This window comes from Chiloscyllium plagiosum, chromosome 47, assembly GCF_004010195.1.
Source record: "Chiloscyllium plagiosum isolate BGI_BamShark_2017 chromosome 47, ASM401019v2, whole genome shotgun sequence".
NCBI lineage: Eukaryota > Metazoa > Chordata > Chondrichthyes > Orectolobiformes > Hemiscylliidae > Chiloscyllium > Chiloscyllium plagiosum.
Window position 1 is genome coordinate 6,638,022 of NC_057756.1, and position 16,682 is coordinate 6,654,703.

General features: G+C 43.0%; 1 protein-coding gene across 6 annotated transcripts in view; it reads left to right on the forward strand.

The window, feature by feature from the left end:
• The first annotated feature begins 8,626 nt into the window (after positions 1-8,626).
• The window catches only part of LOC122544179, a 55,438-nt gene continuing 47,382 nt past the window's right edge, over positions 8,627-16,682 (forward strand). For all 6 annotated transcript variants that reach the window (XM_043683217.1, XM_043683219.1, XM_043683214.1 and 3 more), the window contains exons 1-2: positions 8,627-8,716; positions 8,886-9,203. In XM_043683217.1, the coding sequence (XP_043539152.1) occupies positions 8,665-8,716; positions 8,886-9,203 (370 nt within the window). In that variant the 5' untranslated portion in view covers positions 8,627-8,664. The remainder of the gene's footprint in view (positions 8,717-8,885; positions 9,204-16,682) is intronic.

Genomic DNA, 16,682 nt, shown 5'->3' on the forward strand with positions numbered 1-16,682 from the left:
GGAATTAAGGGATATGGGGAGAGTGCGGGTAAGTGGCGTTGAAATGCCCTTCAGCCATGATTAAATGGCAGAGTGGACTCGATGGGCTGAATGGCCTTACTTCCACTTCTATGTCTTATCGTCTTATTGTCTTAATGGTTGGAATTCAGTGCATTTTTGTAAAGATTGGTTCCACAATCATTAATACAGCCACGCTGGTATCGACCTCCATTAGAACTGGGTGACCATTTAACCAGACATTGATTTTGACTGGTTCCGATTTAGAGTTATAGAGAATTACAGCATGGAAACAGATCTTCTCTCTAACTCTTCCATGTCAATCTTAAATTAATCTAGTCCCATGTGCCAGCTTTTAGCCCATACCCCTCTAAACCCTTCCTATTCATATACCCACCCAGATGCTGTTTAAATGCTATAATTGTACCAGCCTCCACCACTTCCTCTGGCAACTCTGTCTATACACGTGCCACCCTCTGTGTGAAATAGTTACCCCTTAGGTCCCTTTAAATCTTTCCCCTCTCAGCTTAAACCTATGACCTCTAGTTCTGGACTCTCTTGGGAAAAGACCTTGACTATTTACTCTATCCATGCACTTCATGATTTTATAAACCTCTATAAGGTCACCCCTCAGCCTCCCATGCTCCAGGGAAAACAGCCCCAGCCTATTGAGCCACCCCCTGCAACTCAAATCCTCCAACCCTGGCAACATCCTTCTAAATCCTTTTTGAACCATTTCAAGTTTCACAATATCCTTCCTATAGCAGAGAGATCAGAATTACATGCAGTATTCCAAATGTGGCCTAACCAATGTCCTGTACAGCTGCAGCAGGACCTCCCAATTGCTATACACAATGCACTGACCAATAAGGATATTGCTAAGCAATTTAACTGTTCCAAACCATATGTAGGTGGACTTTCCAGGGTGTGCACTGTCCTGGATACCGGCCTATGAGTTCTCTTACTCAAGTCAGGCCTAGGGGTGTCTCTTTTGTTGTCTCAAGTTCATATACTGGCAGCAACTACAATGGCCTTGGCGAAAGTGAGGACTGCAGATGCTGGAGATCAGAGTCTAGATTAGAGTGGTGCTGGAAAAGCACAGCAGGTCAGGTGGCATCCGAGGAGCAGGAAAATCGCGTTTCGGACAAAAGCCCTTCCTCAAACTACAATGGTCTGCCATCCTTAATGACAGTTTGACGACAGCTTGGTTTTGTTTTTGGGTTTTTGCTGTGGGCTGACCTCTGTTCAGGATATATTCTGAGTGAGGCTATGCAATTGCCTTCACTCAAGAGGCGTTCCCCAAACTCGGTCAGCCTGGCAAGGGTGCCCACTTCCGTCGGAATACCCTGCAACTCATTTGGTGCACTTGCTGCATTTCTAACGGCAAAGCCACTTGTAGGGCCTGTTTGAAGTCCATTTGGGCTTTAGCTGGTAAGCGCTTTTGCATGTTTATGCCATTAATCCCACACACCAAACGGTCTCTGTGCATCTCACTTCAGGTTAAACTAAAATCACAGGCCTCTGCAAGTTGTCTTCACCTCGTCAAAGATCCCAATATGGATTCCCCTAGTTTGCGAAGTGCCAAGTGAAACCAATACTGGGGTTGTAATATTTCTTAGCTAAATTCTTAGCCATGGATTGAGATTGCCTGCTTATTGTGCTTCCCCTATGCTTTTTGGTACAAAATATAATAAACTCCAAATTCCTTCACTATCTGCAAACAGGAAATATTGTACCTTTTAGTAATTTGAATGTGAACCTTGACCATAGACTGTACTCATTTGTTAGTTTTTGTTAGGAAATGTCTTAACACAATGTTGCCTTGTTCAATGTTTGGCAGGCAGAGGTCTATTACTCCCACATACAGTTGTCTCTGAAGTCAGTCGATTTAAATCCAGCACATACATCAATGTTTCCGTAAACTGACTACCTTGACCTCTTCCTTTGAGTCGAAAGAGGAACTACTGCAACGAAAGAGGTCTAATGCAGCGGTTCAGCCTTGGTGTGGGTTGATACTTGTTTTAAACATGTTTAAGTCAAGTCAATGATTAACCTTTTAGCAAAGCAGAAGAGATAATAGAGTGAAATCCCCCGATGATACAGCATCAAATACCACAATCCTTCACTAACTGTTCCTCTTAGGTTTCTAAATAAGCTTTTATATATTGTTTTTAAATTGTTTAGAATAAATGTTAGGCCTGATGCACAATCATCTCCAATTATTCACTCCACCCCATGTCCCTTCATGCAAACACTATTTCCACCCCCCCTTGCCTTTAAGAGTTCAAAAATGTACTTTTCATTTCACTCAGCGGGAGATCGCAGAGAATAAGCAGGCATCATTCTTCCTCCCCTCTGTTAAACCCCCTCCATTCCCACCAGCTACAGCGACCAGCTCTACATCTCTAAATTGTTTCCATCTGATGTGGCACTTATTTGTGTAGGGATACAGACATGCCAAGGAAGGTCGAACATGGACTGGACCGAGCTAATCATAGAACCCCTACACTGTGGAAACAGATCAGCTGGCCCAACTAGTCCAAACCGACCCATTCCCTTACCCTATTGCGCTGCATTTCCCCTGACTAATACATCTAACCTACACATCCCTGAACACTATGGACAATTGAGCATGGTCAATCCACCCTGACCTGCACGTCTTTGGACTGTGGGAGGAAACCGAAGCATCCAGAGGAAACCCACGCAGACACAGGGAGAGTGTGCAAACTCCACATAAACAGTCACCCGAGGCTGGAATCGAGGCAGCAGTGCTAACCACTGAGCCACATACTTTTAATGATTTGCTTTACTTACAACATTGAAACAGTTTGCAAAAGCACAAAACCATACACACTATCTGTAGGCCAAAGGATATTTGCATTTACTAAAGTGCTGTTTGAAATGGTCCAGCAAACCACTCAGTTGAGGGGAAATTAGGGATGGGTAGCAAATGCTGACCTTTACCAGTGGTGCTCATACCTCAGAGAAGAATAAACGGAAGTAAAGTTAGAATAATCACAGTGTTCTCCAGCACAGAAACAGATCCTTTGGTCGAATTCATCCATGCTGACCAGATATTCTAATAAATCTAGTCCCATTTGCCAGCATTTGGCCCATATCGCTCTAAACCCTTCCTATTCATATACCCATCCAGCTGCCTTTTAAATGCTGTAATTGTACCAGCCTCCACCATTTCTTCTGACAGCACATTCCATACACGCACCACCCTCTGCTTGAAAAAGTTGACCCCCTTCAGTGCCTTTTATAACTTTCCCCTCTCACTTTTAACCTATGTCCTCTAGTTTTCGACTCCCCTATCATAGCTATTGATACATCTGTGCTCCTTAAGGTTTTCTTTTTGAAAACCTCTATAAGGTAATCCCTCAGCCTCTGATGCTCGAGGGGAAATAGCCCCAGCCTATGTAGCCTCTCTCTATAGCTCAAACCCAGCAACATCCTTGCAAATCTTTGTGAATTCTTTCAAGTTTAACAACGTGCTTGCTATAGCAGTGAGACCAGAATTGAACACAATATTCCAAAAGTGGCCGAACCACTGACCTGTACAGCCACAGCATTATGCGCCAACTCCAATATGCATTGCAGTGATCACACGCCAAGGTCTTGAAGAGGCTTCCTTTTCTTGGACCTTCTTCTTTTGGGCAGAGCTCCTCAAGGCTTCTGCAAATGCGATGTTAGACCTGCCACAATGTTTTCCTGGTGGCAATTACTGGGATGTGGTTGCCGGGAGACCTGATTGGGGGATTGAATAGCCAAGGGTACACTGTGTTTCAGAAGGGTAGGGAAGAAGCAAAGGAGGTGGTGTAACTCTGTGAGTAAATGGACAGTTCAGTGTTGTCGTGAGAAATGATATCTGCATTATGATAGGGGGTAAACACTCCTGCTTAATCTAAACCAGCAACACAGAAAAGATTTCACAGCAATCTGTGAAACTTTGAGAGGCCAAGAACTATTTAAAGTAAAAATTAACAACTTTANNNNGAAGAAGGGCTGATGCCCGAAACGTCGATTCTCCTGTTCCCTAGATGCTGCCTGACCTGCTGCGTTTTTCCAGCAACTCATTCCTCTAACCTATCTTTTGCCTTCCCCTTCTACAATACTAGTCTGATAAAATCTGTAAAATAAGATTGACAAAACAAAACTTCCTATCTCCAAATGAGGCAGCTTTTAATTCTTCTCTGTATTCTAGTCTTCTTTTCTTCTTATTGGGGTTTCTGCTTCACAGGTTACTGATCAATAAAAGTACCTTGAAGTGAGTTATTTTTCAGGTAGTCTGTATGTATTGGCTTGGCAGTTGTCCTCTCAACTGTCCAATTTTCCCTGGTCTTATATTTCCCAAAGCATCGGATTGAGTCATTGGCTTTTAAGATTGTCAATATACTCAATTCAAACTGGATTGGAATTTTTTGGGGGGTATAATTTAAACTAATTAGCCTAATTTGGATCTGTTTTTCTCTCCAGGCAACCAGCTACACTAACTGCTGGACCAATAGGTTACATTATATCTTTTTTGCAGAACACTTGGTGCTGTCAAGTAGTTGTGTTGCTTTTCACTCTCTTACAGATACAGTACGCCCACATCTTCATAACAACTGGACATGACGATGCAGAATCAATCTGGGTAGATACAAGAAATAGCAAGGGGACAAAAAACCTGACGGGCAGTAATCTGGGTGCCCAAACAGTAGGCCTGCATTTGGGGAAGGTATAAACTAGGAAATGCGGGGGTTTATAAGAAAGGTATGGCAATCATTATGGTAAATTCTAACCTGCATATGGATCGGAATAATCGAATGGCCAGGGAGAGCCTTGAGGGGAAGTTCATTGACTGTATTTTCTTGAAGTAATCGGTTGTGGAACCAACCAACCCAGGAGCAGGCTAATCCAGATTTGTCAATGTGAAATGAGATGGGATTAATTAATGTGGTCAGAATGAAGCATCGATAATAACATGCCAGAATTTCAAATTCAGTTTATGGATGAGAAACTGGAATCCCACACAAGTATTTTGGAGATGAACAAAGGTAATCACATAGGCATGAGGATAGGTCTGTCTTGAGTGGTCTGTGTGAGAAGATTAAATGGTAGGACAGTTGATGAGCAGTGAAGGATGTTTAAAGAGACACTCAAGTATTCTGAACTAAAATGTATTCCAGAAAGGAAGGATAATTGTAAGGCAGTAAAAATAATCCATGGCTTAGCAGGGAAGTTAAAGAGAATTTATAAAAAAACAAAAACTAAGGCTATTATATTGAAAAGGTGAGTGGTAGATTGGAACTTTGAGAAATTATAAAGATCAATAAAGGATTACTATAAAGTTCATAAAAAGAGCAAAGGTAAATTATGGAAGAAAACCAGTGCAAAATGCAAAAAGGAAGAAACTTATGTAAGTATATAAAATGGAGAAGAGTAGCTAAAGTGAATCCCTTGGAAAATGAGAATTGGAAGATGATATTGGGGAACGTAGAACTGGCAGAGTCAGTAAATTAATATTTTCCTTCATTTTCACAAGGAGAGGACACTAGTACCACCCCAAAATCAGCAGGTAATGCAGAGGTTATAGAAAGGGAGATACACAGAGCAATCATCATCACGAGGGAAAAAGTACTGAGCAAACTACTCAGAGCAGACAAGTCCCCAGGTCCTCAAAGACCCACATTCTCAGGTCTTAAAGGAAGAGACAGCAGAAATAGTAGATCCGTTGGTTATTATATTCCAAAATTCCCTGGATGCTGGAAAGGCTTCAATAGATGCTTAAAAATGCTAACACAGCACCCTCCTTCAAAAAGAGAAAGAGGCAGAAAGAACAGAAACAGATCATTTTGTTTAACATGTGTTATTGAGAAATTGTTAGAATCCATTATTAAGGAAGTAATAACAGGGCATTATGAAAGTCAAAACACAATCCATCAGAGTCAGTGTGGCTCTATGAGGGGTAAATCATGTTTGACTAATTGCCTAGAGTTCTTTGAAGATGTAAGAAGCAACGTGAATAATGGGGATCCTGTTGATGCAGTATATCTGGACTTCCAGATGGCAATGGATAAGGTACTGCACAAAAGGTAAGATCGCATGGGTACGGAGTAATTTATTAGCTTGGATAAAGGATTGGCTAACCAATAGAAAACAGAAAGTTGAGAGAAATGGGTCCTTCTCTGGTTGGCAGGATGTAACTAATGAGGTTCGAAGAGTTTGGTTCTCAGGCCCTAAGTATTGACATTCTGTATTAATAACCTGGAAGCTGAGGCAGAAGGTACTGGAGCCAGATTTGGTGATGACACTAAAATAGGTCGGAAAGTAATTTGCAATGAAGAAGTAAGAAATTTACAAATGGACACAGATGGGACAAAATGTGGTAGATGAAGGGTGGCATGGATAAGTGTGAGATTTTGCATCTTGGTCAGAGGAGTAGAAAGGGAACTTTATTCTCTAAATGGGGAGAAACTTCAGAGTACCTATGGCAAGATAGATCTGAGTGCCCTTGTGTATAAATCACAGAGAATTAGTATGCAGGAACAGTAGGTAACAGGAAGACAAATAGAGTTTTGCCATTAATCACTAAAAGATTTGATTATAAAAGTAAGGAACTTTTGCTGCAACCGTACAAGGCATTAGTGAGACCACACATGGAGTACAGTGTAAAATTTTAGTCCACTTACTTGAGAAGGGGTGTAGTTGTATTGGACGCAGTTCACAGGAGGTTCACTAGATTGATTCCAGAGATGTGGGGTTTGTAAAGAGAGATTAAGTGATTTAAGCCTGTACTCTCTGGAGTTCAGAAAAATTAGAGGAGATCTAATTCAGATATAAGATACCAAAGGGATTGACAAAGTTGGGAAGGATGTTTCCAATTTACAATGAGATGTCATAGTTTTAGGATCAGGGTCAGCAGATGTAAAACTGAGATGTGACAAAATCACCTCTCTTAACCTGTGGAATTCACTACCCCAGCATGCAGTGAATGCTGTGATGCTGAGTAAATGTAAGGAGGAGGTAGACTGATTGGTAATTCGTAATGCATTAAAGGGTTATGTGGAGCAGGCAGAAGAATGGAATGGGGACCGAGATGAGGCCAGCCATGATTGTATTGAATAGCAGAGCATGTTTGACAGGCTGAATGGCCTACTCCTCCTCTGAGTTTTTATGCTCTTAACTTAAGAGTTTGAGATGCACAGGGCATGTAAGGAAGAACACTTTAACACAGCAAATAACACTGACCTGGAACTCACTCCCAATAAGGGCAATGGAAGCAAAGACAATGAGTAACTTCCAAAGGAACTTGGATGGGCTTTGGAAGGAGATACACATACAGGACGACAGGGATACCTTAGTGGCAACTATTGCGATGATGAATGACCTCCTTCTGTGCCATAATCCAAGTGTCAGACATGTTTCCTTCATAGAGGTACTCAACACTGTTCACCAGACAAACCTCTCATCTCTGGAATCAATCAACTGAGCCTCCTCTGGACTGCCTCCGATACTCAATTGGAGTCACTCAAGTAAATGTCCTCAGCCCAACCACTTCAATCTGCTTCATCAGTGGGTTCACTTCCACCTTCCCTTTATAATGCATGGAGATGTTTATTTTTTAATGTGGTATTGGGTTCCATTCTCAGCTGGGAGCAATGAGAGCAAGAAAACAGTCAGTTTTTGAGCTGGTTTGTGACAAGTAACATACACCTCCCAGAGGAGAGAGTCAAGCCATCTTGACATTCAGTAGCATTGCGGAATCCTCCATCATTAACGTCCCGGGGAAATTACCGTTGACCATGAGCTGAATGCTGTCAGCAATATCAATATCAAGACGAATCCAAGATTGGGAATTCTGTGACGAGCAACTCATCAAAACAATCTCCACCGTCCACGAGGCGCAATACTCCCCACTTGCCCACAGTGCCAAAAACACGCAAGAGGCTGAACACCATCCAGGACAAAGCAACCTGCTTGATTGGCACCATACCCACCATTGTTGCTGCATTGTATAGCACCTGCACGATTTGTTGCAATGCCTAACCAAGGCTCCTTCAACAGAACCTTACGAATTGCAACTTTTACTGCCCAGTTGGGCAAAGTCATCAGGATGAGGCTGACACACCCAGCTGCAAGACCCCCTCCAAGCCCCATGCTTTCCTGATTTGGAAACATATTGCCATTCCGACAAATGTAACTGCTTCGAATACACTATCCTCAGCTCAAAGTGGGAACGCCAGGACACTCAGTGAAGAACATGATGGGATGTGGTTTGATGTCCCTTTATCAGTATTGGCCATTGTGTACATGGATGTACAATGACCATGGAGACTTGTTGCTATCCCCTCTCAATCAGATTTCGGTGGAGAATGGGAAAACTGGTCAGACTGTGGGAGACCTGGCCTTCCTCAGTCACAGAAACAGTCACCACCTCATCCTCAACTGAAGGACTGAAGAGTTTAACCTGGGGAAAAGGGAGGAGAATTATAGCGTGAATGTGCTTCCTGCAGCATTCCATCAGTCAGTGAACTGGATAACTGCCACCGTCTCCCGATAGTTCCACTCAGTGAAGTTAGCTCTTGACTGATTGAATTAGTTAAAAATTAACCTGGTTCATTGACCAGGGACTGCTGGCTGGACACTGTTTAGTACAGGGACCGACGCTGCTCTCACAGGATGGAGAGAGCCCGACTCACTGCCATTACTGTCTGGTCACTTCTATCTCTTGGTGAGAGTGAATTTCTCATGTTGGTATTGAGGGTTATGTAGGAAGGCTGTGGGGTGGGCGGGGGTGCTGGTGAGGATATGTTAAATACAAAGGGTTTCACAGTCTTTCCCTGTCTCCATTTGGAGTAAACTGGCTGAACATTAACCTGGGATTTTTCTTCCCCTTGTAGTTGACTCTGAGGCTTTGACCATCTCAGTGAGTGAGAGGCGGATTAATGCAGCAATCAGAGACCCTGTGCTCCTGTCAGTGAGACCGTCGGAGAGGGTGAGGAGTGGATCTTGGAAGCACAATGGGTCAGATGTACTTCTGTGGATTAACACAACAGCAGACATTAATAATGTTTACACGGGACGGGTGGAATTCTTACAGAGTAACAGCTCCCTCCTGCTCAAATCAGTCACTGCTTCAGACAACGGAGAGTACTGCGTTACCATGAACGCATTCGTTGATGCTGTAGCAAATACAACAATCATCCTTTCTGTGTTTGGTGAGTAACAGGAATGTTTTCTTTATCCAAGTCGTTAATGCATCGCTTGTTCACAGGCTGCGTGTGAAACATGTTGGTTTGGGATCATGTATTTTGTCGATCCTGGAAGTCGAATTCTGGCAAGGGAACCACTGAGAAATGTCCTTGTTCAGCAATGAGTAGGGCCTCTGTACCTTTGGTGAACACACAGATTACAACCATCTACAAGACGCACGACAGCAACTCCCCAAGGCTCCACCAACATGACTTTCCAAACCAGTGACCACTTCCTCCTCAGTTTAACTCCCAAGCTTCCTCCGCCTACTGTTAGTCAGCTCTGCCCCAGCCAGTGTGAGGGAGACAGACTCTCATAGTTGTGAAGGGTTTTTTTTTAAATCATTTTGTGCATGGGATATGGGCATCACTGGCTGGGCTAACATTTGTTGCTCACCACTAATTGCTTTGGATAAAATGGTGGTGAGTAGCCTTTATGAACTTTTGTATTCCCCAGGCAGTGGTGGCTTCCACAGTGCAGTTGGAGTTTCGGGATTTTGAAACCTGGTGACAGTGAGGGAACAGAACATCTAATTCCAAGTCAAGATGAAAAACCTATCTATTTCTACCTTATAGAGCCATCAATACATATAGCATGGAAACAGACCTTTCGGTCCAACATGTCCATGCTGATTTATTTTCCCAAATTAAACAAGTCCCTCTTGCCTGTTTTTGGCCCATATTCCTCCAATCTTCTCCAACCTTTCCTATCTGAGTACCTGTCCAAATGCCTTTTAAATTCACCTGCCACTTTCTATAGCAGTTCATTCCACATACAAACCACCCTCTGAGTGAAAAGGTTGGCCCCCCAGTTCCCTTTCCCCTCTAGTTTTGAACTTCCCCCACCCCTAGAGTAAAGACCTTAGCTATTCACCTCCTCTCCTCATGATTTCGTAACCCTCCATAAGGTCACCCCTCAACCTCCTTCAGTCGAGTCTTGAATCCACTTAATGACACAGCCTCTGCGGTAAATGACCTTGTGGGAGCAAATAAATCAAGAAATCCCAACTTTTTTTTAATGTCAAAAATATACTTTATTCATAAAATATTTTGATTATCTGTACAATTGGTCATGCCATACATCCGTAAACATTCCATTTCTTGGTATGCAGAGACAGAGTAATCATTCATATATACAGGTCTGTATGATTACATTTTCAGCAGAGCCCAAATGACTGCATGGGCCCCCTGTTCTTCTTAGGCAGGCAGATGTTACACAGTGGTTTTTTTTTTATTTCAAAAATATACTTTATTCATATATATTTAATCTATACAATTGGACATGTCATCATTCTGTGAACATTCCATTTCTTTACGTATCGAAACAGGGTAATCATTCATATTCACAGGTTAGTGCGATTAAATTGAGCTCAGACGCCAGCGGAGCCCAAATGACTGTGTGGGCCCCCTGTTCTTCTTAGGCAGGCAGATGTTAGACGGGTGGTCTTTCCCCACCGCGCCTTGGCGGCAGCTGCCCCAAACTTCAGCGCGTCCCTCAACACGTAGTCCTGAACCTTGGAATGTGCCAGTCTGCAGCACTCAGTCGGGGTCAACTCCTTCAGCTGGAAGATAAACAGGTTTCGGACCACCCAGAGAGCGTCCTTCACCGAGTTGATGATCCTCCAGGCACAGTTGATGTTCGTCTCGGTGTGCGTCCCGGGGAACAGGCCGTAGAGCACGGAGTCCCACGTCACGGCGCTGCTCGGGACGAACCTCGACAAACACCACTGCATTCCTCTCCAGACTCCCTCTGCGTAGGCACATTCCAGAAGGAAGTGTGTGACAGTCTCGTCCCCCCCGCAGCCGCTTCGAGGGCAGCATGTGGTGCGGCTGAGAGTCCGGGCGTGCATAAAGGATCTCACAGGCAGAGCCCTTCTCACCACCAGCCAAGCCATGTCTTGGTGCTTGTTGGAAAGTTCTGGCGATGAGGCATTCTGCCAAATGGCTTTGACAGTCTGCTCAGAGAACCGCTCGATAGGATCCGCCCTCTCCTTTTCCCGAAGGGTCTCAAGGACACTACGTACTGACCACTTCCTGATGGACTTGTGGTCAAAGGAACCCTCTGTGTGAAACTGTTGCTCCAGGGCTCACTCAGCTTCTCTGCCATTTTCTATTTCCTATCACACATTTCCCTGTTCCTACCTGTCATAGACACATTTTTGCCCTGTGCTAATCTTTACCTTATTCCATACGTAGATGAGGTTTTACATTCTGTTTCCATGTTTCTTACTATTTTACAATCACATTTTATTCTCTCTCTCTCGCTCTTTGTAAGCCTCTTCATTTTATTTAATATTATCTTTAACTGCCCTGTTAGCAATGGTTCTCTTGCTTTTCCTGTTGGGTGTTTTTTCTTGAAGGAATGTATATTTTGAAAATCCCAATCATTAATTATTTAAATGATGTCCATTGCCTTTCTACTGTTGAACCTTTTAATGTGGTTTTGTAATGCACTACAGCCAATCTCTTCCTTCTATGTTTATAATTGCCCTTTTAGTCCTAATTGCCATGGTCTGTGTGTGTAAGTGGCCTGATATCTCAGTGTGTAGATTAGACTGTTGTAAAGGACACAGTTTAGACAACATCCATTAAACACTCCAACACTGCAGGATTATAAATGCTATTGGCCAGCCATTGCACAAAGGAACCAGAAAAGAAGAATTTCAATCAATCTACAAAGCCACGAATCTCAAAATTAACTGTACAATGATCAACATTAATGCTACCAGCAAAATCTGCAGGAATGGTGTCAACATTCTAATATCCACTCTTTACAAGCGACTCAGAGACTGATCTACATCATTTAAAAACTTTGTATCATTTTTGAAGTCTTCCTTTTCCTGATATGTGTGTGCATTATTGTGTCTTCTCATATTTAGAATCTCACAAGCTCACACTTTCATTGACTCAGGAAAACCTGATTAATTTGATTCCTTTTAAAACATAAATTAATTTGGTTCTGGGAGAAATGTATCCACAAAGGAGGTGATCCTTTATAAATTAATCTTGTTGTGGCCAACCAAGGGGCAGGTGAATAAAGAAGGGGAACCAAGGGTCATCCTTCCTCACCCATGAGCATGTCAATGTGCGCTATCCTATCTGGAATCATGACAACTTGGGGAAGCTTGCCGAGAACCTTGTCATGACAATGCTTAGGTGTGGGAATTTCTGCATTCTGTGAATAATGGATATTTTCCAGCGAAGAGACAGAAAGCATAGACAGTAGCACTGTCCTTCTGGAGACTGCCTAACTGTGATAGGAGGGACAGTTATTGTTTTTGCACTTAACCATCACTTCTTTCTACGGTGTATAAATTTCTCCCTGAACCCCTCTGCCTTTCTATTCTCTATTAAATAAACTAAACCAGGCCAATTCCATTGTACTGGGTAACGAAGTAAAGAACTGGGCAAGTTTGGTGTGGTTACCTCTACCAAAGACTGCAATGTGGACATGGTGAACTGCAATAGACTTGAAAGGAGATTGGAGATATACAGGAGAGAGATGTAGGTGGGGTATAGATGTGGGTGAGTTTTGACGTTATTGAAAAGAAAAAAGAAGAACAAGCAGCAAAACCAGCTGAATGGTGCTAAAAGGCACTAAACTGTTATCACTGATCAGTTACTTGTTCTGTGATAGTTTTATTTATTCATTTGTGGAATATAGGCATCATTGAATGGGCCAGCATTTATTGTTCTTCTCTTATTGGCCTTGAGAAGGTGATTGCAAACTGCTTCTCTGAATGATTTGAAGTCCATATGGCTAAGGTAAACATAAAAAATGCCATTGGGGAAGGAGTTCCAGGATTTTGTCCCTGTAACATTGAAGGAAAAGAAGTATGTTTCCATGTTTGGATGGTGAGTGGCTTGGGAACTTGCAATGATGGCGTTCCCATGTATCTCTGCCCTTGTCCTTCCAGGTAGTAAACATTATGGGTTTGGAAGCTGCTGTCCTACCAGCTTTAATGAGGTAAGGATTCTGATGGTCATCCTAGGCCGTCTCATTATGCTTAGAATCAGCTGCCTTTTCAGAGGAGACTTCCCATTCCTCTATCTCATCATGTCTCAATATATGCCCCTCCCCTGTGTTGAGTCAGGTTATGGAAGATACAGCATTCAATTATGATGGGGACAGTCTGCATTGCACCACATTGTATGGCCTATCTGGTCCATACATCAGAATCTTATCTTTGTGGTCTCTTCTCCATGGCTCTTAGGCTGATTGCTGTAAACCTCACAGACTGACAGGAGCACACTCTCTCTACCAGGCAGATAGCAGGAAATCCCTATCAAAGAAGCACATCCTCACCAGACATATCCTTCCTCCTCTTCACTGCCTTTGTGGTTGTGTGTAACTCAGACAATGATAGTCACTGTCTACCACTTTCATGGCCTTCTGCTGTTCAACTATATACAGTCCTCTGCAATTTCTGTTAAAGCCTGTTGTTTACTCAATTTGAGAACTATAGAGCCATAGAAAAGAACAGCACAGAATGAGGCTATTCAGCCAATTGTGTCAGTTCCAGTTGAATAAATGAACAATCTGTTTTAATTATTTTAAGTCCAACATCACCAGTGTTATTGGGATGGTAACCAAGTCTTTTGTATTGAAATGTTTAAGTGAAGCATTAGTTGAGCTAGTCGCTTCAAAATTTACAATGATTCTGGGTCTATATAAACTGAAAAGCTTGACCAAGCTTGAATTTTAAGCAGTTTTAGAGTCAATAATTGAACCTTTTGTTGCAAGATTAGTTAAACATGCTTTCTTGACAATTTTTTCAAGGCTGAAATCAGTTGAGCATATAATTCCAAATTAAAGTCCCTGAGGGTTCAATAGTTTATCCAGTGAATGTAGAAAATATAAATCCAACAATAAGTTCAGTGCTGAGTCTTTACATTTCAATACACAACAATATTCCAATTATCAAACTTGAAAAATATTCTAAAATAATGTACAATTTAGGATAATTTTTCGTAGGATATGCTTTTCCCCCTTCTCGCCTTCATTTCAAATTTTAATCCATATATCAAGATATTGATGCACTTTCTAGCTCTTGGCATTAATTGGCATTATAGAGGATATGTCTAGTGAGGATGTGCTTCTTTGATAGGGATTTCCTGCTATCTGCCTGGTAGAGAGAGTGTGCTCCTGTCAGTCTGTGAGGTTTGCTGCAATCAGTCTAAGGGCCATGTAGAAGAGACCACAAAGATAAGATTCTGATGTATGGACCAGATAGGCCATACAATGTGGTGCAATGCAGACTGTCCCCATCATAATTGAATGCTGTATCTTCCATAACCTGACTCAACACAGGGGAGGGGCATATATTGAGACATGATGAGATAGAGGAATGGGAAGTCTCCTCTGAAAAGGCAGCTGATTCTAAGCATAATGAGACGGCCTAGGATGACCATCAGAATCCTTACCTCATTAAAGCTGGTAGGACAGCAGCTTCCAAACCCATAATGTTTACTACCTGGAAGGACAAGGGCAGAGATACATGGGAACGCCATCATTGCAAGTTCCCAAGCCACTCACCATCCAAACATGGAAACATACTTCTTTTCCTTCAATGTTACAGGGACAAAATCCTGGAACTCCTTCCCCAATGGCATTTTTTATGTTTACCTTAGCCATATGGACTTCAAATCATTCAGAGAAGCAGTTTGCAATCACCTTCTCAAGGCCAATAAGAGAAGAACAATAAATGCTGGCCCATTCAATGATGCCTATATTCCACAAATGAATAAATAAAACTATCACAGAACAAGTAACTGATCAGTGATAACAGTTTAGTGCCTTTTAGCACCATTCAGCTGGTTTTGCTGCTTGTTCTTCTTTTTTCTTTTCAATAACGTCAAAACTCACCCACATCTATACCCCACCTACATCTCTCTCCTGTATATCTCCAATCTCCTTTCAAGTCTATTGCAGTTCACCATGTCCACATTGCAGTCTTTGGAATAGAGCTCGACTGGTAAGCCGTCGCTTCCGGGAGTTTTATTCTTTTCGAAGGACTCGAGGGCCTTGGTCAGCTCGTCCTGAGATAGCGGCTGGTCCAGCCTCTCTCGTGTTCCGTCGTCTAGGACCTCCGTGATAGAGGACAGGAACGACTGGGAGGTCGTGCTGTCGGTCAGCTTCGAGTCATACAGACTGGCATAGAAGGATTTACTGATCCTCATGATGTCAGCCTGAGATGACGTTAGCGAGCCATCTTCTTCCTTCAGGCTGCTGAGCACGGAGCTCTCTTTGTGCACCTTCTGGAAGAAGAAACGTGAGCACGCCGAGGTCTTTCCCAACATAAAAGTGTCTTAAACAGTGAGAGTCAAAGTAGCTTCCAAAAGCGCAGATCCTGCCTGAACAATGTCGTTAACCCTTTCTTTGTGACATTGACATACAAAGTAGATTTTGAAAGTTGAATGGTGAATCCCATGAAAAGCTGTTCAAAAGGTTCCACACAGAAGGTAATCACATGAACTAGAAGCTGTTGGTATCTTTGGACCCAGCAAGGCTTGTGACTCAATGGGGAAGTGATCAGTAAGTGATTTACATGAGCAATGTAAAGAAATGTTCTAAGGAATTTGATTGGAGCTCCTACTTTTTCTCATTTCTGCAACTCATTCGGGAGTCAGTAATGTTTTTGTCCTCGTCATCAGAATTTAGTGCCACCCAGTTGCTCTGGGATGGTGACGCTGAGCTGCCTTCTTCAATCGATGCAGTCCATGTCTCTAGTTTTGGCCACTGTGCTCTTTGGGAGGGGGTTGACAGATTTTGACCCAGTAATATTGATGGTGTGGTAATATAATTCCACATCGGTATGGCGTGTGAATTGGAGGGGAACTTGGAATTGGTTTATGTTTCCGTCCATCTGCTTTCCTTCTTCTAAATGGTAGAGGTCACAGGAGAAAGTGAGGACTGCAGATGCTGGAGATCAGAGTCGAGGGTGTGGTGCTGGAAAAGCACAGCAATATTCTCCTACTCCTCAGATGCTGCCTGACCTGCTGTGCTTTTCCAGCACCACACTCTCGACTCAGTAGAGGTCACAAGTTTGGAAAGTGCAGTTGAAGGAGCCTTGGTGAGTGGCTTTAGTGCATTTGGTAGATATTTATTATTTGATGCTCCTGAGTACTGCGGGTAAAAGTACATACTTCTCCCTTCTACCGCCTCCAACACACCCCTTCCACCTGGAATGTCCACAAAGACTCCCGTCCACCTTCCGAGGACCCCTACTCCCACCTCTAACACACCCCTTCCACCTGGAATTTCCACAAAGACTCCCGTCCACCTTCCGAAGACCCATTCTCCCACTTCCAACACACCCTTCAACCCAGACCATCCATGTAACTCTCCACCCCCTCAGCTCCCTGCCTCATTCCTAATGAAGGGCTTTTGCCCAAAACATCGACTCTCTTGCTCCTCGGATGCTGCCTGACCTTCTGCGCTTTTCC